Source organism: Antedon bifida, chromosome 11 (genome assembly GCF_963402885.1).
Source record: "Antedon bifida chromosome 11, ecAntBifi1.1, whole genome shotgun sequence".
Classification (NCBI taxonomy): Eukaryota; Metazoa; Echinodermata; class Crinoidea; order Comatulida; family Antedonidae; genus Antedon; species Antedon bifida.
In genome coordinates this window covers 17,495,402-17,514,063 of record NC_136236.1, presented here as the reverse complement: position 1 = coordinate 17,514,063, position 18,662 = coordinate 17,495,402, and the positions used below count along the sequence as shown (strand labels likewise).

Genomic DNA, 18,662 nt, shown 5'->3' with positions numbered 1-18,662 from the left:
TGGGTAAGTTGTTCCAATATTTTGGCCCTGAAAACTGAATGTTATGTTGGAAAGATAGTGTTTTGTGTAATGGAATATGTATTTTATTTGAGGTTCTTGTGTTATGACTATGATAGTTGAAATTGAATTTGAACAGGGGTTGAAATTGAGCGGGGATTAGGGAATTTAACCAAGAGTATACAAAAATACATTGTTGAAGGCAATTTATATCGTAAATTTTTAAAAGGGAAAGGGATGCAAACAACGGATCTGAGTGGGCTCTTGGAGGCGAGTTTGAAATGTTTCTAATACATTTTTTTTGTAGTAAAAGAAGTTTGTTTAGGTACGACGGATAAGTGTTCCCCCAGACAATATTGCAATAGTGGAGATAAGGAAGAATAAGGGAGCAATATATAGTACGAAGGATGTTTTGAGGAATAAATGCTGAAAGTCTAAAAATAATACCAGAACTTTTAGATATTTTGTTTTCGATTTCGTTAATATGGGCTTTCCAGGTCAATCTACTATCTAAATAGACCCCAAGAAATTTTGTTTTATTCACTAATGGTATTTGGTAAGTGCCAAACTGGAGTTGGTTTGGGCATCCTACTAGTGGTTTGGGCGAATTCCGAAAAATCATAAAATTGCACTTCTTAAAATTTACGGAGAGCTTGTTTGCAGAAAAGTAATCAAGGATGCTGGGTATGCTATCAATGGTAACTTTAAGAAGCGAGTCTAAATTTGTGTCAGTATATAGGAGGGTGGTATCGTCTGCATATAAAAGGAATGAAAGTAAATTTGAGGATCGGTAAATATCATTTATATATAGCAAGAACAGTAGAGGGCCTAACAGGGATCCTTGAGGGACTCCACATGTAATGGGTTGGAGATCGGATATGGATTGTTTAAATTTAGTGCATTGGTAACGGTTGGTCAGATAACTTTTATAAAGATTATACGCAGGGCCACGGATTCCATAATTAAATAATTTTGTCATTAGGATATCATGGTCTATTGTGTCAAATGCTTTGGAAAGATCGATAAAAAGGCCAATTGCTAATTTGTTTTTTTCAAATGCTTGTACAATCTCGTTTGTTAATTTAAGAAGTGCAATAGATGTGTTATGATCCTTACGGAAGCCAAATTGATTTTTGTATAATATGTTATTCTGCTGAAGAAACGTATATGTTCTGTCATAAATAAGACGTTCAAGAATTTTGGAGAAGATTGGCAGTACTGAAATGGGGCGGTAATTTCCAGGGTCGTGTTTATCACCGGATTTGAAGATCGGGGTAACTTTTGCTAACTTGAGACTATCGGGAAAGAAACCGTTTGATAAACATAAGTTAAAAATATAGCATAGGGGATCTGATATTTGATGAATAACTTGTTTGATAATAGATGGACTTATATCATCAATGCCAGGGGATTTGTCATTTTTGAAATTTTTAACTAAGTCGATTATCTCATCGCTGATAACAGGACTGAGAAATATAGAATTAAGGATAGGAGGGGGAAGATAAGTTTTATAGTTTACATTAGAAGTATTAATGTTTGATGCGAGATTAGGCCCAATATTTACGAAATAATTATTAAAGTGGTTGGAAATGGTAGTAGGGTCATCTGTAAGATTACCCCCGCAGTCAATTACAGATTCACCGTGATCACTCACTACACGTTTTTTAATTAAGGTGTTTATAATTTTCCAAGTACCTTTAATGTCATCTCTTTTTTGGTAAAATTGATCTTCATAATAATCCTTTTTAGCTTTTTTTATTATAGAATTTAGTTTATTTCGAAATTTTTTGTATTCAATTATATTTCTATTAGTTGGGAATTTTAGAGATTTAGAGTACAGTTTATGTTTATGTTTGACGGAAGTAATGAGTCCATTGGTCATCCAAGTCTTAAGTTTTTTATGTTTATTAACCCGATCTTCAAATGGAAAATGCTTATTAAATAACTGTTTAAATTTTGTTTCAAAGGAGGAAAATGCAGGGGTAGGATCGTCAGTTAAATAAATATCGGTCCAAGACACTCTCTCAAGTTCTTCTCTAAAGTTATTTATGGTGGTGTTATTGATCTTACGAAATGATTTTGGGGAATTTAGGCATTTGTCGTGTGAATTGGTAGAAAGTGATGTAATATTAAAAATTGGTAGGTGGTCACTAATATCGCTGTAGATCAGTCCATTAATATTAGGGAATTCAATATTGTTGGTAATTATGTTATCAATTAACGTTGAGGAGGTTTGTGTAATACGGGTGGGTCTGTGGATTAAAGGAAGGAAGAAATTACTAAATAGTAAATTGACAAAGTGTCTTGACTGATTATTGGACTGATGTTTTAAAATGTCAATATTAAAATCCCCCAATAAATAAATATGTTTGTTTTCACTGGACAAGTTGTTTAATAAGGCGTCAAACGATTCAATAAAGTTATTTGCATCTAAAGAGGGGGCCTTGTAGATGACACCAACAATAATACTTTTCCCAGATTTTCTTTCAATTTCGATAAAAAGTGATTCGTATACGGAACTATCAGATAGTAGATCGACCCTTTCTTTAAATTTAATACCATTTCGGATATAAAAGCCAACACCTCCACCAGCCCTCCCAGGTCTGTTCTTATGAATAAAGGAATAGTGTTCAATTTGTGCTAGGGGATTATCATCCTTTAACCAAGTTTCTGTAATACCAATTACATCAAAGTTATGGTTAAGGGATTTTAATAATATTTGAATGTTATTTATATTATGTAGTAAGCTTCGGGCATTGATATGGAGGGAAGAAAATATTTGTTTATGATTGTCACTTTCACTTAGACAGGCGATTTGTTCAGGTTGGTAGTATTCACAATTTGTTTGGCTGGAAGAAAAAAAATAGGAATCTGGGTTGAGATTTTGTTCATGTTTATCATATGATGAATAAGGATTAAAAATTTGATTATCTAATCGGTTTTGTTTATCATTGTTATTTCCAGTAGGTAGGTTCATTTGGTTTTGTTTACACAGACACACACAAAACTAAACAGGAAGGTCGAAACATGGAGTAGACTAGCGATGTAAACAAAAAAATTATCTTTAGAGGTCACTTTAAAATGTGAAAAATTGGAAACAGTACTCGTAGTAATAATAATAACTGAGTCATAGAGAGATTTACATTTATATTAAGTTCAACAAATCATCAAAACCGGTGTCAATGGAGTACACCAGCATTAATAATGAGGTGAAATAAATCAATTGTTCAAGCAAGATAAAACATTGTTCGGGATACCACTGTGGGCTACTGTACCCATTTTGGTAGCACTAGTGCACAGTGATAATAAATACGATTAGTTTACCACTGTGCGCTACTATACGCGTTTGGTAGCACTAGCGCATAGTGATAATTAATAGGGTTTAGTTTCGAACTGTGCGCTACTATACCCATTTGGTAGCACTAGCGCACAGTGATAATACATATGATTAGTTTACCACTGTGCGCTACTATACCCATTTGGTAGCACTAGCGCACAGTGTTATTAAATAGGATTAGTTTACCACTGTGCGCTACTATACCCATTTGGTAGCACTAGCGCACAGTGATAATACATATGATTAGCGCATAGTGATAATTAATAGGGTTTAGTTTCGAACTGTGCGCTACTATACCCATTTGGTAGCACTAGCGCACAGTGATAATACATATGATTAGTTTACCACTGTGCGCTACTATACCCATTTGGTAGCACTAGCGCACAGTGTTATTAAATAGGATTAGTTTACCACTGTGCGCTACTATACCCATTTGGTAGCACTAGCGCACAGTGATAATACATATGATTAGTTTACCACTGTGCGCTACTATACCCATTTGGTAGCACTAGCGCACAGTGTTATTAAATAGGATTCGTTTACCACTGTGCGCTACTGTACCCATTTTGGTAGCACTAGTGCACAGTGATAATAAATACGATTAGTTTACCACTGTGCGCTACTATACGCGTTTGGTAGCACTAGCGCATACGTTTGGTAGCACTAGCGCATAGTGAGGCACTAAGACAAATTAATTGGTCAACTTTATTTTATCAAGATAGATATGAATGTTGTATGGTTATATATAAGGTTTTGACAGATAATGCCCCACCTTACCTAAATAATGTATTTACATACAATGATATAAATTATAATCTAAGGCACAGTGATACACATCTATTCATCCCGAAGCCAAAAACCGATTTTAAAAAACGAAGTCTGTCTTATCGTGGAGCAATTATATGGAATAGTCTCAATGTTGATACCCTTCCAAATTCAGTTAAGTTGTTTAAAACGTATCTGAAAAATGCATTGTAAAACATAATGGTATGGTAATTTACGATGGTGTACATCCAACTTTTAAAATGGCTAAATATCATGTAAAATGTGTGTTTTATCACTATTATTTTAAGGTAAATGAAATCAAAAAGATTTATTATGTATTACAGTAGAATCCCCATAAATTATACACTTCGATAAGGGTTCCCGTTTACACGGGAAGTACCGGTATGGTGTACCCTAAATAGAGGTGTCAGATGAAGGGAATTCTGCTGTAATTTTGTTTCTTTTCAATTTCAATTTTTTCGTTTCTTTCGTATTTATATGGTGTTGGTTTTTTTTGTAATACAGTATCACGAACTTGTGTAAAAACAATCAATGTTGATTGAACGAGTTGTGCTGTACATCAGTCTCGTGTCTAAATAAAGTTTATATATATATAGTGATAATTAATAGGGTTTAGTTTCGAACTGTGCGCTACTATACCCATTTGGTAGCACTAGCGCATACTGATAATTAATAGGGTTTAGTTTAGAACTGTGCGCTACTATACCCATTTTGGTAGCACTAGCGCACAGTGATAATAAATATGATTAGTTTACCACTGTGCGCTACTATACCCATTTTGGTAGCAGTAGCGCACAGTAATAATATATGGAGTTAGTTTAACACTGAGCGCTACTATACCCATTTTGGTAGCACTGGCGCACAATGATAATAAATAGGATTTAGTTTAGCACTGTGCGCTACTATACCCATTTTGGTAGCAGTAGCGCACAGTAATAATAAATAGGATTTAGTTTAGCACTGTGCGCTACTATACCCATTTTGGTAGCACTAGCGCACAGTGATAATAAATATGATTAGTTTACCACTGTGCGCTACTATACCCATTTTGGTAGCACTAGCGCACAGTGATAATACATAGGATTCGTTTACCACTGTGCGCTACTATACCCATATTGGTAGCACTAGCGCACAGTGATAATAAATATGATTAGTTTACCACTGTGCGCTACTATACCCATTTTGGTAGCACTAGCGCACAGTGATAATAAATATGATTAGTTTACCACTGTGCGCTACTATACCCATTTTGGTAGCACTAACGCATACTGATAATTAATAGAGTTTAGTTAAGAACTGTGCGCTACTATACCCATTTTGGTAGCAGTAGCGCACAGTAACAATATATGGAGTTAGTTTACCACTGTGCGCTACTATACGAGTTTGGTAGCACTAGCGCACAGTGATAATAAATAGGATTTAGTTTACCACTGTGCGCTACTATACCCATTTTGGTAGCACTAGAGCACAGTGATAATAAATATGATTAGTTTATCACTGTGCGCTACTATACACATTTTGGTAGCACTAGCGCACAGTGTTAATAAATAGGATTTAGTTTACCACTGTGCGCTACTATACTCATTTTGGTAGCACTAGCGCACAGTGATAATAAATATGATTAGTTTACCACTGTGCGCTACTATACTGATTTGGTAGCACTAGCGCACAGTGATAATAAATATGATTAGTTTACCACTGTGCGCTACTATACCCATTTGGTAGCACTAGCGCATACTGATAATTAATAGGGTTTAGTTTAGAACTGTGCGCTACTATACCCATTTTGGTAGCAGTAGCGCACAGTAATAATATAAAGGAGTTAGTTTACCACTGTGCGCTACTATACCCATTTTGGTAGCACTAGCGCACAGTGATAAAAAATAGGATTTAGTTTACCACTGTGCGCTACTATACCCATTTTGGTAGCACTAGCGCACAGTGATAATAAATATGATTAGTTTACCACTGTGCGCTACTATATCTATTTGGTAGCACTAGCGCACAGTGTTAATAAATAGGATTCGTTTACCACTGTGCGCTACTGTACCCATTTTGGTAGCACTAGCGCACAGTGATAATAAATATGATTAGTTTACTACTGTGCGCTACTATACCCATTTGGTAGCACTAGCGCATACTGATAATTAATAGGGTTTAGTTTAGAACTGTGGGCTACTATACACATTTTGGTAGCAGTAGCGCACAGTAATAATATATAGGAGTTAGTTTACCACTGTGCGCTACTCTACCCATTTTGGTAGCACTAGCGCACAGTGATAATAAACAGGATTTAGTTTACCACTGTGCGCTACTATATCCATTTTTGTAGCACTAGAGCACAGTAATAATAAATATGATTAGTTTACCACTGTGCGCTACTAGACCCATTTTGGTAGCACTAGCGCACAGTGATAATAAATAGGATTTAGTTTACCACTGTGCGCTACTATGCCCATTTTGGTAGCACTAGAGCACAGTGATAATAAATATGATTAGTTTACCACTGTGCGCTACTATACCCTTTTTGGTAGCACTAGCGCACAGTGAAAACAAATAATATGATTAGTTTACCACTGTGCGCTACTATACTCATTTTGTAGCACTGGCGCACAATGATAATAAATAGGATTTAGTTTAGCATTGTGCGCTACTATACCCATTTGGTAGCACTAGCGCACAGTGCTAATGAATAGGATTTAGTTTAGCACTGTGCGCTACTATACCGATTTGGTAGCACTAGCGCACATTGTTAATAAATAGGATTTAGTTTACCACTGTGCGCTACTATACCGATTTGGTAGCACTAGCGCACAGTGATAATAAATATGATTAGTTTACCACTGTGCGCTACTATACCCATTTGGTAGCACTAGCGCATACTGATAATTAATAGGATTTAGTTTCGAACTGTGCGCTACTATACCCATTTTGGTAGCAGTAGCTTACAGTAATAATATATGGAGTTAGTTTACCACTGTGCGCTACTATACCCATTTTGGTAGCACTAGCGCACAGTGATAATACATAGGATTAGTTTACCACTGTTCGCTACTATACCTATTTGGTAGCACTAGCGCACAGTGTTATTAAATAGGATTCGTTTACCACTGTGCGCTACTGTACCCATTTTGGTAGCACTAGCGCACAGTGATAATAAATATGATTAGTTTACCACTGTGCGCTACTATACCCATTTGGTAGCACTAGCGCATACTGATAATTAATAGGGTTTAGTTTAGAACTGTGGGCTACTATACACATTTTGGTAGCAGTAGCGCACAGTAATAATATATAGGAGTTAGTTTACCACTATGCGCTACTCTACCCATTTTGGTAGCACTAGCGCACAGTGATAATAAATAGGATTTAGTTTACCACTGTGCGCTACTGTACCCATTTTTGTAGCACTAGAGCACAGTAATAATAAATATGATTAGTTTACCACTGTGCGCTACTATACCCATTTTGGTAGCACTAGCGCACAGTGATAATAAATAGGATTTAGTTTACCACTGTGCGCTACTATACCCACGTAGTGTATGTACCGTCTGTAACCCCTGTTTGTCTCTGTCTATGAACATTGATCCAAATTTTTTTATATAACTTTTTTCCTGGTGGAACCTGTCGTAAAGCTCTTTGAGCTTATTTGTGTTTTCTCCAGATACAATGCATTTATATTAACTTGATTCATATTTTGTCAACATATTTTGAAATTTGCTTTGTATAAATAAAATGAATGAATGAATGAATGAATGAATTTTGGTAGCACTAGAGCACAGTGATAATAAACATGATTAGTTTACCACTGTGCGCTACTATACCCATTTTGGTAGCACTAGCGCACAGTGAAAACAAATAATATGATTAGTTTACCACTGTGCGCTACTATACCCATTTTGGTAGCACTGGCGCACAATGATAATAAATAGGATTTAGTTTAGCACTGTGCGCTACTATACCCATTTGGTAGCACTAGCGCTCAGTGCTAATGAATAGGATTTAGTTTACCACTGTGCGCTACTATACCGATTTGGTAGCACTAGCGCACATTGTTAATAAATAGGATTTAGTTTACCACTGTGCGCTACTATACCGATTTGGTAGCACTAGCGCACAGTGATAATAAATATGATTAGTTTACCACTGTGCGCTACTATACCCATTTTGGTAGCACTGGCGCACAATGATAATAAATAGGATTTAGTTTAGCACTGTGCGCTACTATATCCATTTGGTAGCACTAGCGCACAGTACTAATTAATAGGATTTAGTTTAGCACTGTGCGCTACTATACCGATTTGGTAGCACTAGCGCACATTGTTAATAAATAGGATTTAGTTTACCACTGTGCGCTACTATACCGATTTGGTAGCACTAGCGCACAGTGATAATAAATATGATTAGTTTACCACTGTGCGCTACTATACCCATTTGGTAGCACTAGCGCATACTGATAATTAATAGGATTTAGTTTCGAACTGTGCGCTACTATACCCATTTTGGTAGCAGTAGCTCACAGTCATAATATATGGAGTTAGTTTACCACTGTGCGCTACTATACCCATTTTGGTAGCACTAGCGCACAGTGATAATACATAGGATTAGTTTACCACTGTGCGCTACTATACCCATTTGGTAGCACTAGCGCACAGTGTTATTAAATAGGATTCGTTTACCACTGTGCGCTACTGTACCCATTTTGGTAGCACTAGCGCACAGTGATAATAAATACGATTAGTTTACCACTGTGCGCTACTATACGCGTTTGGTAGCACTAGAGCATAGTGATAATTAATAGGGTTTAGTTTAGAACTGTGCGCTACTATACCCATTTGGTAGCACTAGCGCATACTGATAATTAATAGGGTTTAGTTTAGAACTGTGCGCTACTATACCCATTTTGGTAGCAGTAGCGCACAGTAATAATATATAGGAGTTAGTTTACCACTGTGCGCTACTATACCCATTTTGGTAGCACTAGCGCACAGTGATAATAAATAGGATTTAGTTTACCACTGTGCGCTACTATACCCATTTGGTAGCACTAGAGCACAGTGATAATAAATATGATTAGTTTACCACTGTGCGCTACTATACCCATTTTGGTAGCACTAGCGCACAGTGATAATAAATAGGATTTAGTTTACCACTGTGCGCTACTATACCCATTTTGGTAGCACTAGAGCACAGTGATAATAAATATGATTAGTTTACCGCTGTGCGCTACTATACCCATTTTGGTAGCACTAGCGCACAGTGGTAATAAATAGGATTTAGTTTACAACTGTGCGCTACTATACCCATTTTGGTAGCACTAGCGCACAGTGATAATAAATATGATTAGTTTACCACTGTGCGCTACTATACCGATTTGGTAGCATTAGCGCACAGTTATAATAAATATGATTAGTTTACCACTGTGCGCTACTATACCCATTTGGTAGCACTAGCGCATACTGATAATTAATAGGGTTTAGTTTAGAACTGTGCGCTACTATACCCATTTTGGTAGCACTAGCGCACAGTGATAATAAATATGATTAGTTTACCACTGTGCGCTACTATACCCATTTTGGTAGCAGTAGCGCACAGTAATAATATATGGAGTTAGTTTACCACTGTGCGCTACTATACCCACTTTGGTAGCACTGGCGCACAATGATAATAAATATGATTAGTTTACCACTGTGCGCTACTATACCCATTTGGTAGCACTAGCGCATACTGATAATTAATAGGGTTTAGTTTAGAACTGTGGGCTACTATACCCATTTTGGTAGCAGTAGCGCACAGTAATAATATATAGGAGTTAGTTTACCACTGTGCGCTACTATACCCATTTTGGTAGCACTAGCGCACAGTGATAATAAATAGGATTTAGTTTACCACTGTGCGCTACTATACCTATTTTGGTAGCACTAGCGCACAGTGATAATAAATAGGATTTAGTATACCACTGTGCGCTACTATACCCATTTTGGTAGCACTAGAGCACAGTGATAATAAATATGATTAGTTTACCACTGTGCGCTACTATACCCATTTTGGTAGCACTAGCGCACAGTGTTAATAAATAGGATTTAGTTTACCACTGTGCGCTACTATACCCATTTTGGTAGCACTAGCGCACAGTGATAATAAATATGATTAGTTTACCACTGTGCGCTACTATACCGATTTGGTAGCACTAGCGCACAGTGATAATAAATGTGATTAGTTTACCACTGTGCGCTACTATACCCATTTGGTAGCACTAGCGCATACTGATAATTAATAGGGTTTAGTTTAGAACTGTGCGCTACTATACCCATTTTGGTAGCACTTGCGTACAGTGATAATAAATATGATTAGTTTACCACTGTGCGCTACTATACCCATTTTGGTAGCAGTAGCGCACAGTAATAATATATGGAGTTAGTTTACCACTGTGCGCTACTATACCCACTTTAGTAGCACTGGCGCACAATGATAATAAATAGGATTTAGTTTAACACTGTGCGCTACTATACCCATTTTGGTAGCACTAGCGCAAAGTGATAATAAATATGATTAGTTTACCACTGTGCACTACTATACCCATTTTGGTAGTACTTGCGCACAGTGATAATACATAGGATTTAGTTTAACACTCCGTGCGTTACTATACCCATTTTTGTAGCAGTAGCGCACAGTGATAATTATTATATAGAATTTAGTTTACCACTGTGCGCTACTATACCCATTTTGGTAGCACTGGCGCACAATGAAAATAAATAGGATTTAGTTTACCACTGTGCTCTACTATACCCATATTGGTAGCACTAGCGCACAGTGATAATAAATATGATTAGTTTACCACTGTGCGCTACTATACCCATTTTGGTAGCACTAGCGCACAGTGATAATAAATATGATTAGTTTACCACAGTGCGCTACTATACCCATTTTGGTAGCACTAGCGCACAGTGATAATACATAGGATTAGTTTACCACTGTGCGCTACTATACCCATTTGGTAGCACTTGCGCACAGTGTTGTTAAATAGGATTCGTTTACCACTGTGCGCTACTATACCCATATTGGTAGCACTAGCGCACAGTGATAATAAATATGATTAGTTTACCACTGTGCGCTACTATACCCATTTTGGTAGCACTAGCGCACAGTGATAATAAATATGATTAGTTTTCCACTGTGCGCTACTATACCCATTTTGGTAGCACTAACGCATACTGATAATTAATAGAGTTTAGTTAAGAACTGTGCGCTACTATAACCATTTTGGTAGCAGTAGCGCACAGTAACAATATATGGAGTTAGTTTACCACTGTGCGCTACTATACGAGTTTGGTAGCACTAGCGCACAGTGATAATAAATAGGATTTAGTTTACCACTGTGCGCTACTATACCCATTTTGGTAGCAGTAGCGCACAGTGATAATAAATATGATTAGTTTACCACTGTGCGCTACTATATCTATTTGGTAGCACTAGCGCACAGTGTTAATAATTAGGATTCGTTTACCACTGTGCGCTACTGTACCCATTTTGGTAGCACTAGCGCACAGTGATAATAAATATGATTAGTGATAATAAATATGATTAGTTTACCACTGTGCGCTACTATACCTATTTGGTAGCACTAGCGCACAGTGATAATAAACATGACTAGTTTACCACTCTGCGCTACTATACCCATTTTGGTAGCACTGGCGCACAATGATAATAAATAGGATTTAGTTTACCACTGTGCGCTACTATACCAATTTGGTAGCACTAGCGCACAGTGATAATAAATATGATTAGTTTACCACTGTGCGCTACTATAGCCATTTGGTAGCAATAGCGCATACTGATAATTAATAGGGTTTAGTTTAGAACTGTGCGCTACTATACCCATTTTGGTAGCACTAGCGCACAGTGATAATAAATAGGATTTAGTTTACCACTGTGCGCTACTATACCCATTTAGGTAGCACTAGCGCACAGTGATAATAAATATGATTAGTTTACCACTGTGCGCTACTATACCCATTTTGGTAGCAGTAGCGCACAGTAATAATATATGGAGTTAGTTTACCACTGTGCGCTACTATACCCATTTTGGTAGCACTGGCGCACAATGATAATAAATAGGATTTAGTTTAGCACTGTGCGCTACTATACCCATTTTGGTAGCACTAGAGCACAGTGATAATAAATATGATTAGTTTACCACTGTACGCTACTATACCCATTTTGGTAGCACTAGCGCACAGTGAAAACAAATAATATGATTAGTTTACCACTGTGCGCTACTATATCTATTTGGTAGCACTAGCGCACAGTGTTAATAAATAGGATTCGTTTACCACTGTGCGCTACTGTACCCATTTTGGTAGCACTAGCATACAGTGATAATAAATATGATTAGTTTACCACTGTGTGCTACTATATCCATTTTGGTAGCACTGGCGCACAGTTCTAAACTAAATCCTATTTATTAGCACTGTGCGCTACTATACCCATTTGATAGCACTAGCGCACAGTGTTAATAAATAGGATTTAGTTTACCACTGTGCGCTACTATACCCATTTTGGAAGCACTGGCGCACAGTGATAATAAATATGATTAGTTTACCACTGTGCGCTACTATACCTATTTGGTAGAACTAGCGCACAGTGATAATAAACATAACTAGTTTACCACTCTGCGCTACTATACCTATTTTGGTAGTACTTGCGCACAGTGATAATACATAGGATTTAGTTTAACACTCCGTGCGTTACTATACCCATTTTTGTAACAGTAGCGCACAGTGATAATTATTATATAGGATTTAGTTTACCACTGTGCGCTAATATACCCATTTTGGTAGCACTGGCGCACAATGATAATAAATATGATTGGTTTACCACTGTGCGCTACTATACCCATTTGGTAGCACTAGCGCGTACTGACAATTAATAGGATTTAGTTTAGAACTGTGCGCTACTGTACCCATTTTGGTAGCACTAGCGCACAGTGATAATAAATATGATTAATTTACCACTGTGCGCTACTATAGCCATCTTGGTAGCACTAGCGCATAGTGATAATAAATAGGATTTAGTTTAGCACTGTGCGCTACTATACCCATTTGGTAGCACTAGCGCACAGTGTTAATATATAGGATTTAGTTTACCACTGTGCCCTACTATACCCATAATAATGACAATGCTGTGGGTATCAGTGGCTGGATCTCAATGGAGATACACAATAAAATAAGCAAAAAGCTAAATCAAAACGACAAAGTAAAACAGCCAAAAAAAGTAGCAGAGCTTTCGGGCAACACTAGTGTGTTTTGATTATTTATAAATAATTTATAAAATAATGCGCAACAAGTTCTTTTTTAAATTCAATTAAGGCTTACCATACAAATTTTGCAAAGTACGCCCTCTTGTAGGAAGTACAGTACTTGTTTTAGTTTGTTTAAAAAGTCAAAATCACATGGAACAACCTGTCAAAAAAAAACAAACAAGAGCTGTGTTTTATAATAGATAAGGCAATAATGGGTAGTTGTAATTCAGTAAGTATGATTAATATTACTTTCTCAAGCGTTTAATTACGCACTATAGGTAGCTGGCCGGAAAGCTAGAACTAAATTAGGAACTAGCCTTGGCCTATATAGGCCTACAGTATAGGCCTAGGCTAGGCCTATCCGATCGATCTCTATCCTAATTATGCCTCGTCTCTAGGCCTCCGCCCGTCTAGGCAGAGCCCTAAAAACTTCTTGCCAGCAGGTACGGTAGGGTTAACACACCCAGCAGTGTATAAGTGGCAGGAAGCCAGCAGGGTAGGCCCTGGGGCGTATTATAACTTTGTTCGGGATAAAATCAACTCGGTATTTTGTATGGAGCGCCGCTAGATACGCTGCTTTATCACATCGGTTACGTTTCATTTTGGTTGTTTGCGCTAATTTGTAATGGAAACATTTTCGCCGTTTCCTCATGTTATTTAATTATTGAACGCTCATTATAATTTTAGTTAATTTTACTTCGTCTGACTATAGAAATTATAATAATACAATTGAGATTTTTTCAAACTTGCGATCGGTATTTTTAAGTACAGTAACTGTCACTATACAATGTTGCATAGTAAACTCAAGGGATCAAAGTGTATGTTCCATGCTCTACAAAAAATACCATATGATTACGATTTATTTATTGTGTTTTATTTGCAGAACGCATTGAATCAGAAGAAGGAATAAGATCAGAATCAGAATTATGGATAACATAGAAGATGAAGAGAGGAAAAATCGAACTTTTGATTTGCTTCTACTTCTTAAAAATGATTTTGAAATAAATAAATTACCAAAGATATGTGAAGAACTTATTGAGTTGGCCCAATTTGGTAAGTAGTGACAAGCTTAGAAGACTGTGGTGGGTCTCATGAGCATATAAAAATTGCAGGAAATTAAAAGATATTCCTCTAATCAAAAATTATAGTAAAACCCCTATACTATCAAACTTTATGTGACAAAAAAATGTGATGTGCAAACTAGTTTGATAGTGTAGACAGAGCTTAACATTTGTACAAAAGACAAAGAAACAACGATCGATTATCGAACTCAGTTTTTTAACCACCCACTATGTCAAACCAGCCACTTCAGTTCACTACTTGAAAATAGTTTTTAAAATTGAATCGAACTGAAATCATCACTTAACAAACAGAATTATTCAGTCCAAAATTGTTTATAATTAATCAAAGAGGATTGACTTTCAGTCTTTGTGATTGATTATATATTGATATGTTTTCTGTCACCCTTTGGTGTTTCTTATTTGCATTATTCAGTCATGTTTGTTTCTGTTTCTGAAACATCTCTTGTTTATTGTTTAATTTAAAGTTCTATTTATTTGTTTTATCAATTTTTACAAATAATTGTCTCAATACAGAGAGCTGTCAGAATGTTATAATGAAATATGATGGTGACCAGACTGTTTTGGACACAATGTCTAACCAACCCAAGAACAGAGAGACACAGCGGGTCAGAAGTCAATTTAATTACAAATAAATCTATTATCTAGTTTATATTATCTATATATCATAACCGTAGGTCCAGTGTACACATCTGGCTCATGTGCACTTTAAAGTACATCTTTCGAGACGAGTAGGGGGTTACCCCAGTGTACTAGTATACACCCAGCTACTGTCACACACAGACACTATAAATAAGGTGAAATAAAATTTTTAAAATAATTGTGTCTTGCTTCAGGGGACCTACTAAACACTGCCTATCACCTTGTAACGCTCAAAATACCTACTAAACACCACCCGATACCTAGTAATACTACCCGAGAGAACCACGTTTTTTACTGTCCAATACATATATTATATCACATCATAATTTCTCCCTGTAAGAAACTCATTACCAGGGTACAGTTACATTGAAGATGGCATTTTGCAAGCCCCCACCCCCTTAAAGGCCTGGACCAATTATTGTGTTTACAATTTCACAATTCTTTTTAACCAGACATGCTGTGGTGTTCTTTATTGTTGGATGGACTCTAATGTTCTTTTGCGGGAGAAGGTACAAGGAAGTTCCGCTTATGGGTATGTACCAGTAACATGCTATGCTTTAAGAATTAATTTTTTAAGAATAGTTACAACAAAGTGTTCCCTAAAACTTGGTTTCCACTAGGACGCGACGCAAAGTAATTTGACCAATCACTACATCATGAATCATCCATCAGGTTGTGATTGGTCAAATTACTTGCGTTGTATTTACGTCCTTGTGTTGCGTTCTAACCAAGCTTTCATAGGATGTCCCCAGAATAGGGGTTAACTTTAGTGTTAATAACATATATTCCCCTTAGTTTGTTTCACAGGAAAGTGTCCCCCTTCTAAAGCTCTGTCTATACTATCAAAGGTGTTTGACAAATATGGTGGTGATATGCCCATATATGGTATTGATATGCCCATATATGGTTGTGATGGGGAAACACATACAATAGTACACTGGAAACATTATGGAAGCTCCAGAAAAGAGCTGCCAGAATAATAACTCATTCAAACATGAGAGTGTCGTCTGAACCTCTGTTTAAAAAACTAAAAATACTTAATATTCACGACATCCATAAACTAAATGTTATACTAGGCTTCATGGATAATGTTAGGCGTGGTGTGTTACCACAATATGTTCTTAACATTTTTAGTAAGCATGAAAACAATTATCACAATCTTAGACACAAATATGCAATGAATGTACCTTTCTCAAGACTAACTTGCGGCCAACACTTTATTCATATAAATGGACCTAAACTTTGGAATTATTTCTGTAATAAAATTCCAAGCATGGTGCATAAGCATGGTAAAAGTTTAAAAAGGTCCATTAAAGAATATCTTTTATTAAAGTATACCTCAGATGGTTACCTAATTAATTAAGATACTGTATTCTTTTTTTTTTTTTTTTTTTTTTTTTTTTTATACTGATATAATGTACGTAACGGCTAATTAAGATTAGCCTAAGTGTTGTATTATTATTATTTGTATTTGTATGTTTACTTGTATAATGTAAAGAGGGACTACAGCGACAGGCCCATCGGGCCTTTTGTAGTCTCTCGACTATATATATTATATGCTAACCATTGTTAATGTTATGCTAAAATATGGTCAATAAATGTTTCTTCTTTCTTTCTTTCTTGATATGACATCATCATGCCATACAGTATGGGCACATTTTTTTTGTCACATAAAGTTTGATAGTGTAGACAGAGCTTAAGGAATAATAATAATATAATACACATAGGCCTATTGATAGTATTTAGTAGTATTTTACTGATTTAAGTACACATTGTGTAATAATCTTCTTGTGGGTAGATAATATACCAATGCTTTGTCATGTGCCCGGTATAACTCGTGACTCATTTAAAGTGATAATATTCAATAATCATGTTATTCCATTGAAAGTAAGTAAAAATACCAACAAAGCAAGATGTTTGCTTTACGTTGCATTTCTAGATATGAGTCCACATTTTATTTGTGTTTATTTGTTCTTGTTATTTACAATTGCTATTTTTATAGCTGAATATTGTGTAAAAGTTCTTTCAACTTGACCTTTGATCTATCAGTACTTCGCGCCTATTTTTGAGAGGCGGCTGTTCAAATAATCGTTGTATTTAATATATGTCGGTTCCTAATTTATTGTTTACTTAGCTGATAATAAATATATATCATTGTTATATTTAAGTTTTTGCATTTTCTTATATTCATTTTGGATTTCCTTCAATCAATTTTGTGTTTAAACCCGTGCATTCAAGTTGGGTCTGTCTGTGATTTAATTTCCATAACCTTACCTAGTTTTGCAATCCAATAACATTCCTTCAAGCATTTTTTCATGAAATATATTGGGAATAAATGTTTTATTTGATCAGAATGGGATAGGATTAGAACCAAAGTCCTCATACTAAGAAGCAAAGTAACCTGTGTATGCAACAATTCTTTGGTGTTTAATATCTTTGGTGTTTAATATTGACCTGCCTTTAGATATAAAGAATATTAAGTCTGAAAATAATTTTGTTAAAAATATAACAGGAACCTTTCTATCTAGATACTGATTTATGATGGCCCTCTCTTATGGTTTTTGTTGTTTTGTTTATCCTTTATTATGTTAATCTCATTGATATGTATTGCTATTGTTATTTCATTGTTATTGTTCATATTCAATGTGCTGTATTTGTTTAGTATGGGGCAAACCTTCGATTAGCAATAGCTTTTTAGTTTGCTCCAATTTTGATCTATTGGTGAAAAAGAATGAATGAAAAAATGAATGAATATTGATTTCTATATAATATTTGCTAAGCAAGTTATAATCAAGGATTTTACATATGTTATTAGATTACCTTGAGATGGAATAAAGTTAATTGTTAATTAGGACAGTGTAATTTGGTTGTATGACACAATTTGATTGGAGGATTATGGGTCACTCTGAGAGTGCGTACCTCCACCTACTGTAAAATTCTCCTACATAAGATTTCTCCGGAAAAATATATATATATTTTTTGTTGTGTGTGTCTTAATGCTGTGTGATTTAGGCTAATTTCACTACAAGCATGTGTATGCGAGTTTGAAACAAGCCTTAAAACTAAACAATAGTTTCAGTTAACCTATCTTTTAAGACTAGCAGGTTTCCATTTTTTTTTCTATGGAAGTGATTAACTTTATTAAAACTACAAATTAATCTATTCAAAGTCTGATTTTATTATCTTTATTTTTCATGTTTTGGGGAACAATACATCTTTAATACTTTATAATATTAATTATTATTATATTAATTATAAAAATTTTAAAATAATATTTAAAACACCAGTTAATTTCTTTTTTTTTGTGTTTTGTAGACAAATACTTCAAGCACTAGAGAATTTCCCAGAGTATTCTGACATTCAGGCAGTTGGACTAAGAACTATCGGTCTTCTGGCTAGCTCTAGTAAGTATACAGTAGGTCATCTCAAAGACTTGAGGCTAGTTTATTGCACTCTAGTCTTGCATTTAAGAATAGCAACATATGAAGTTGAATTGAATAGCATAACTGAGTGCAACTGG

General features: G+C 35.7%; 1 protein-coding gene across 1 annotated transcript in view; it reads left to right on the top strand.

Moving 5' to 3' along the window:
* The first annotated feature begins 13,576 nt into the window (after positions 1–13,576).
* The window catches only part of LOC144855239 (leucine-rich repeat serine/threonine-protein kinase 2-like), a 55,507-nt gene continuing 50,421 nt past the window's right edge, over positions 13,577–18,662 (top strand). The window contains exons 1-5 of the mRNA XM_078713046.1: positions 13,577–13,650; positions 14,305–14,474; positions 15,017–15,108; positions 15,595–15,674; positions 18,458–18,546. Of these exons, the coding sequence (XP_078569172.1) occupies positions 14,348–14,474; positions 15,017–15,108; positions 15,595–15,674; positions 18,458–18,546 (388 nt within the window). The 5' untranslated portion in view covers positions 13,577–13,650; positions 14,305–14,347. The remainder of the gene's footprint in view (positions 13,651–14,304; positions 14,475–15,016; positions 15,109–15,594; positions 15,675–18,457; positions 18,547–18,662) is intronic.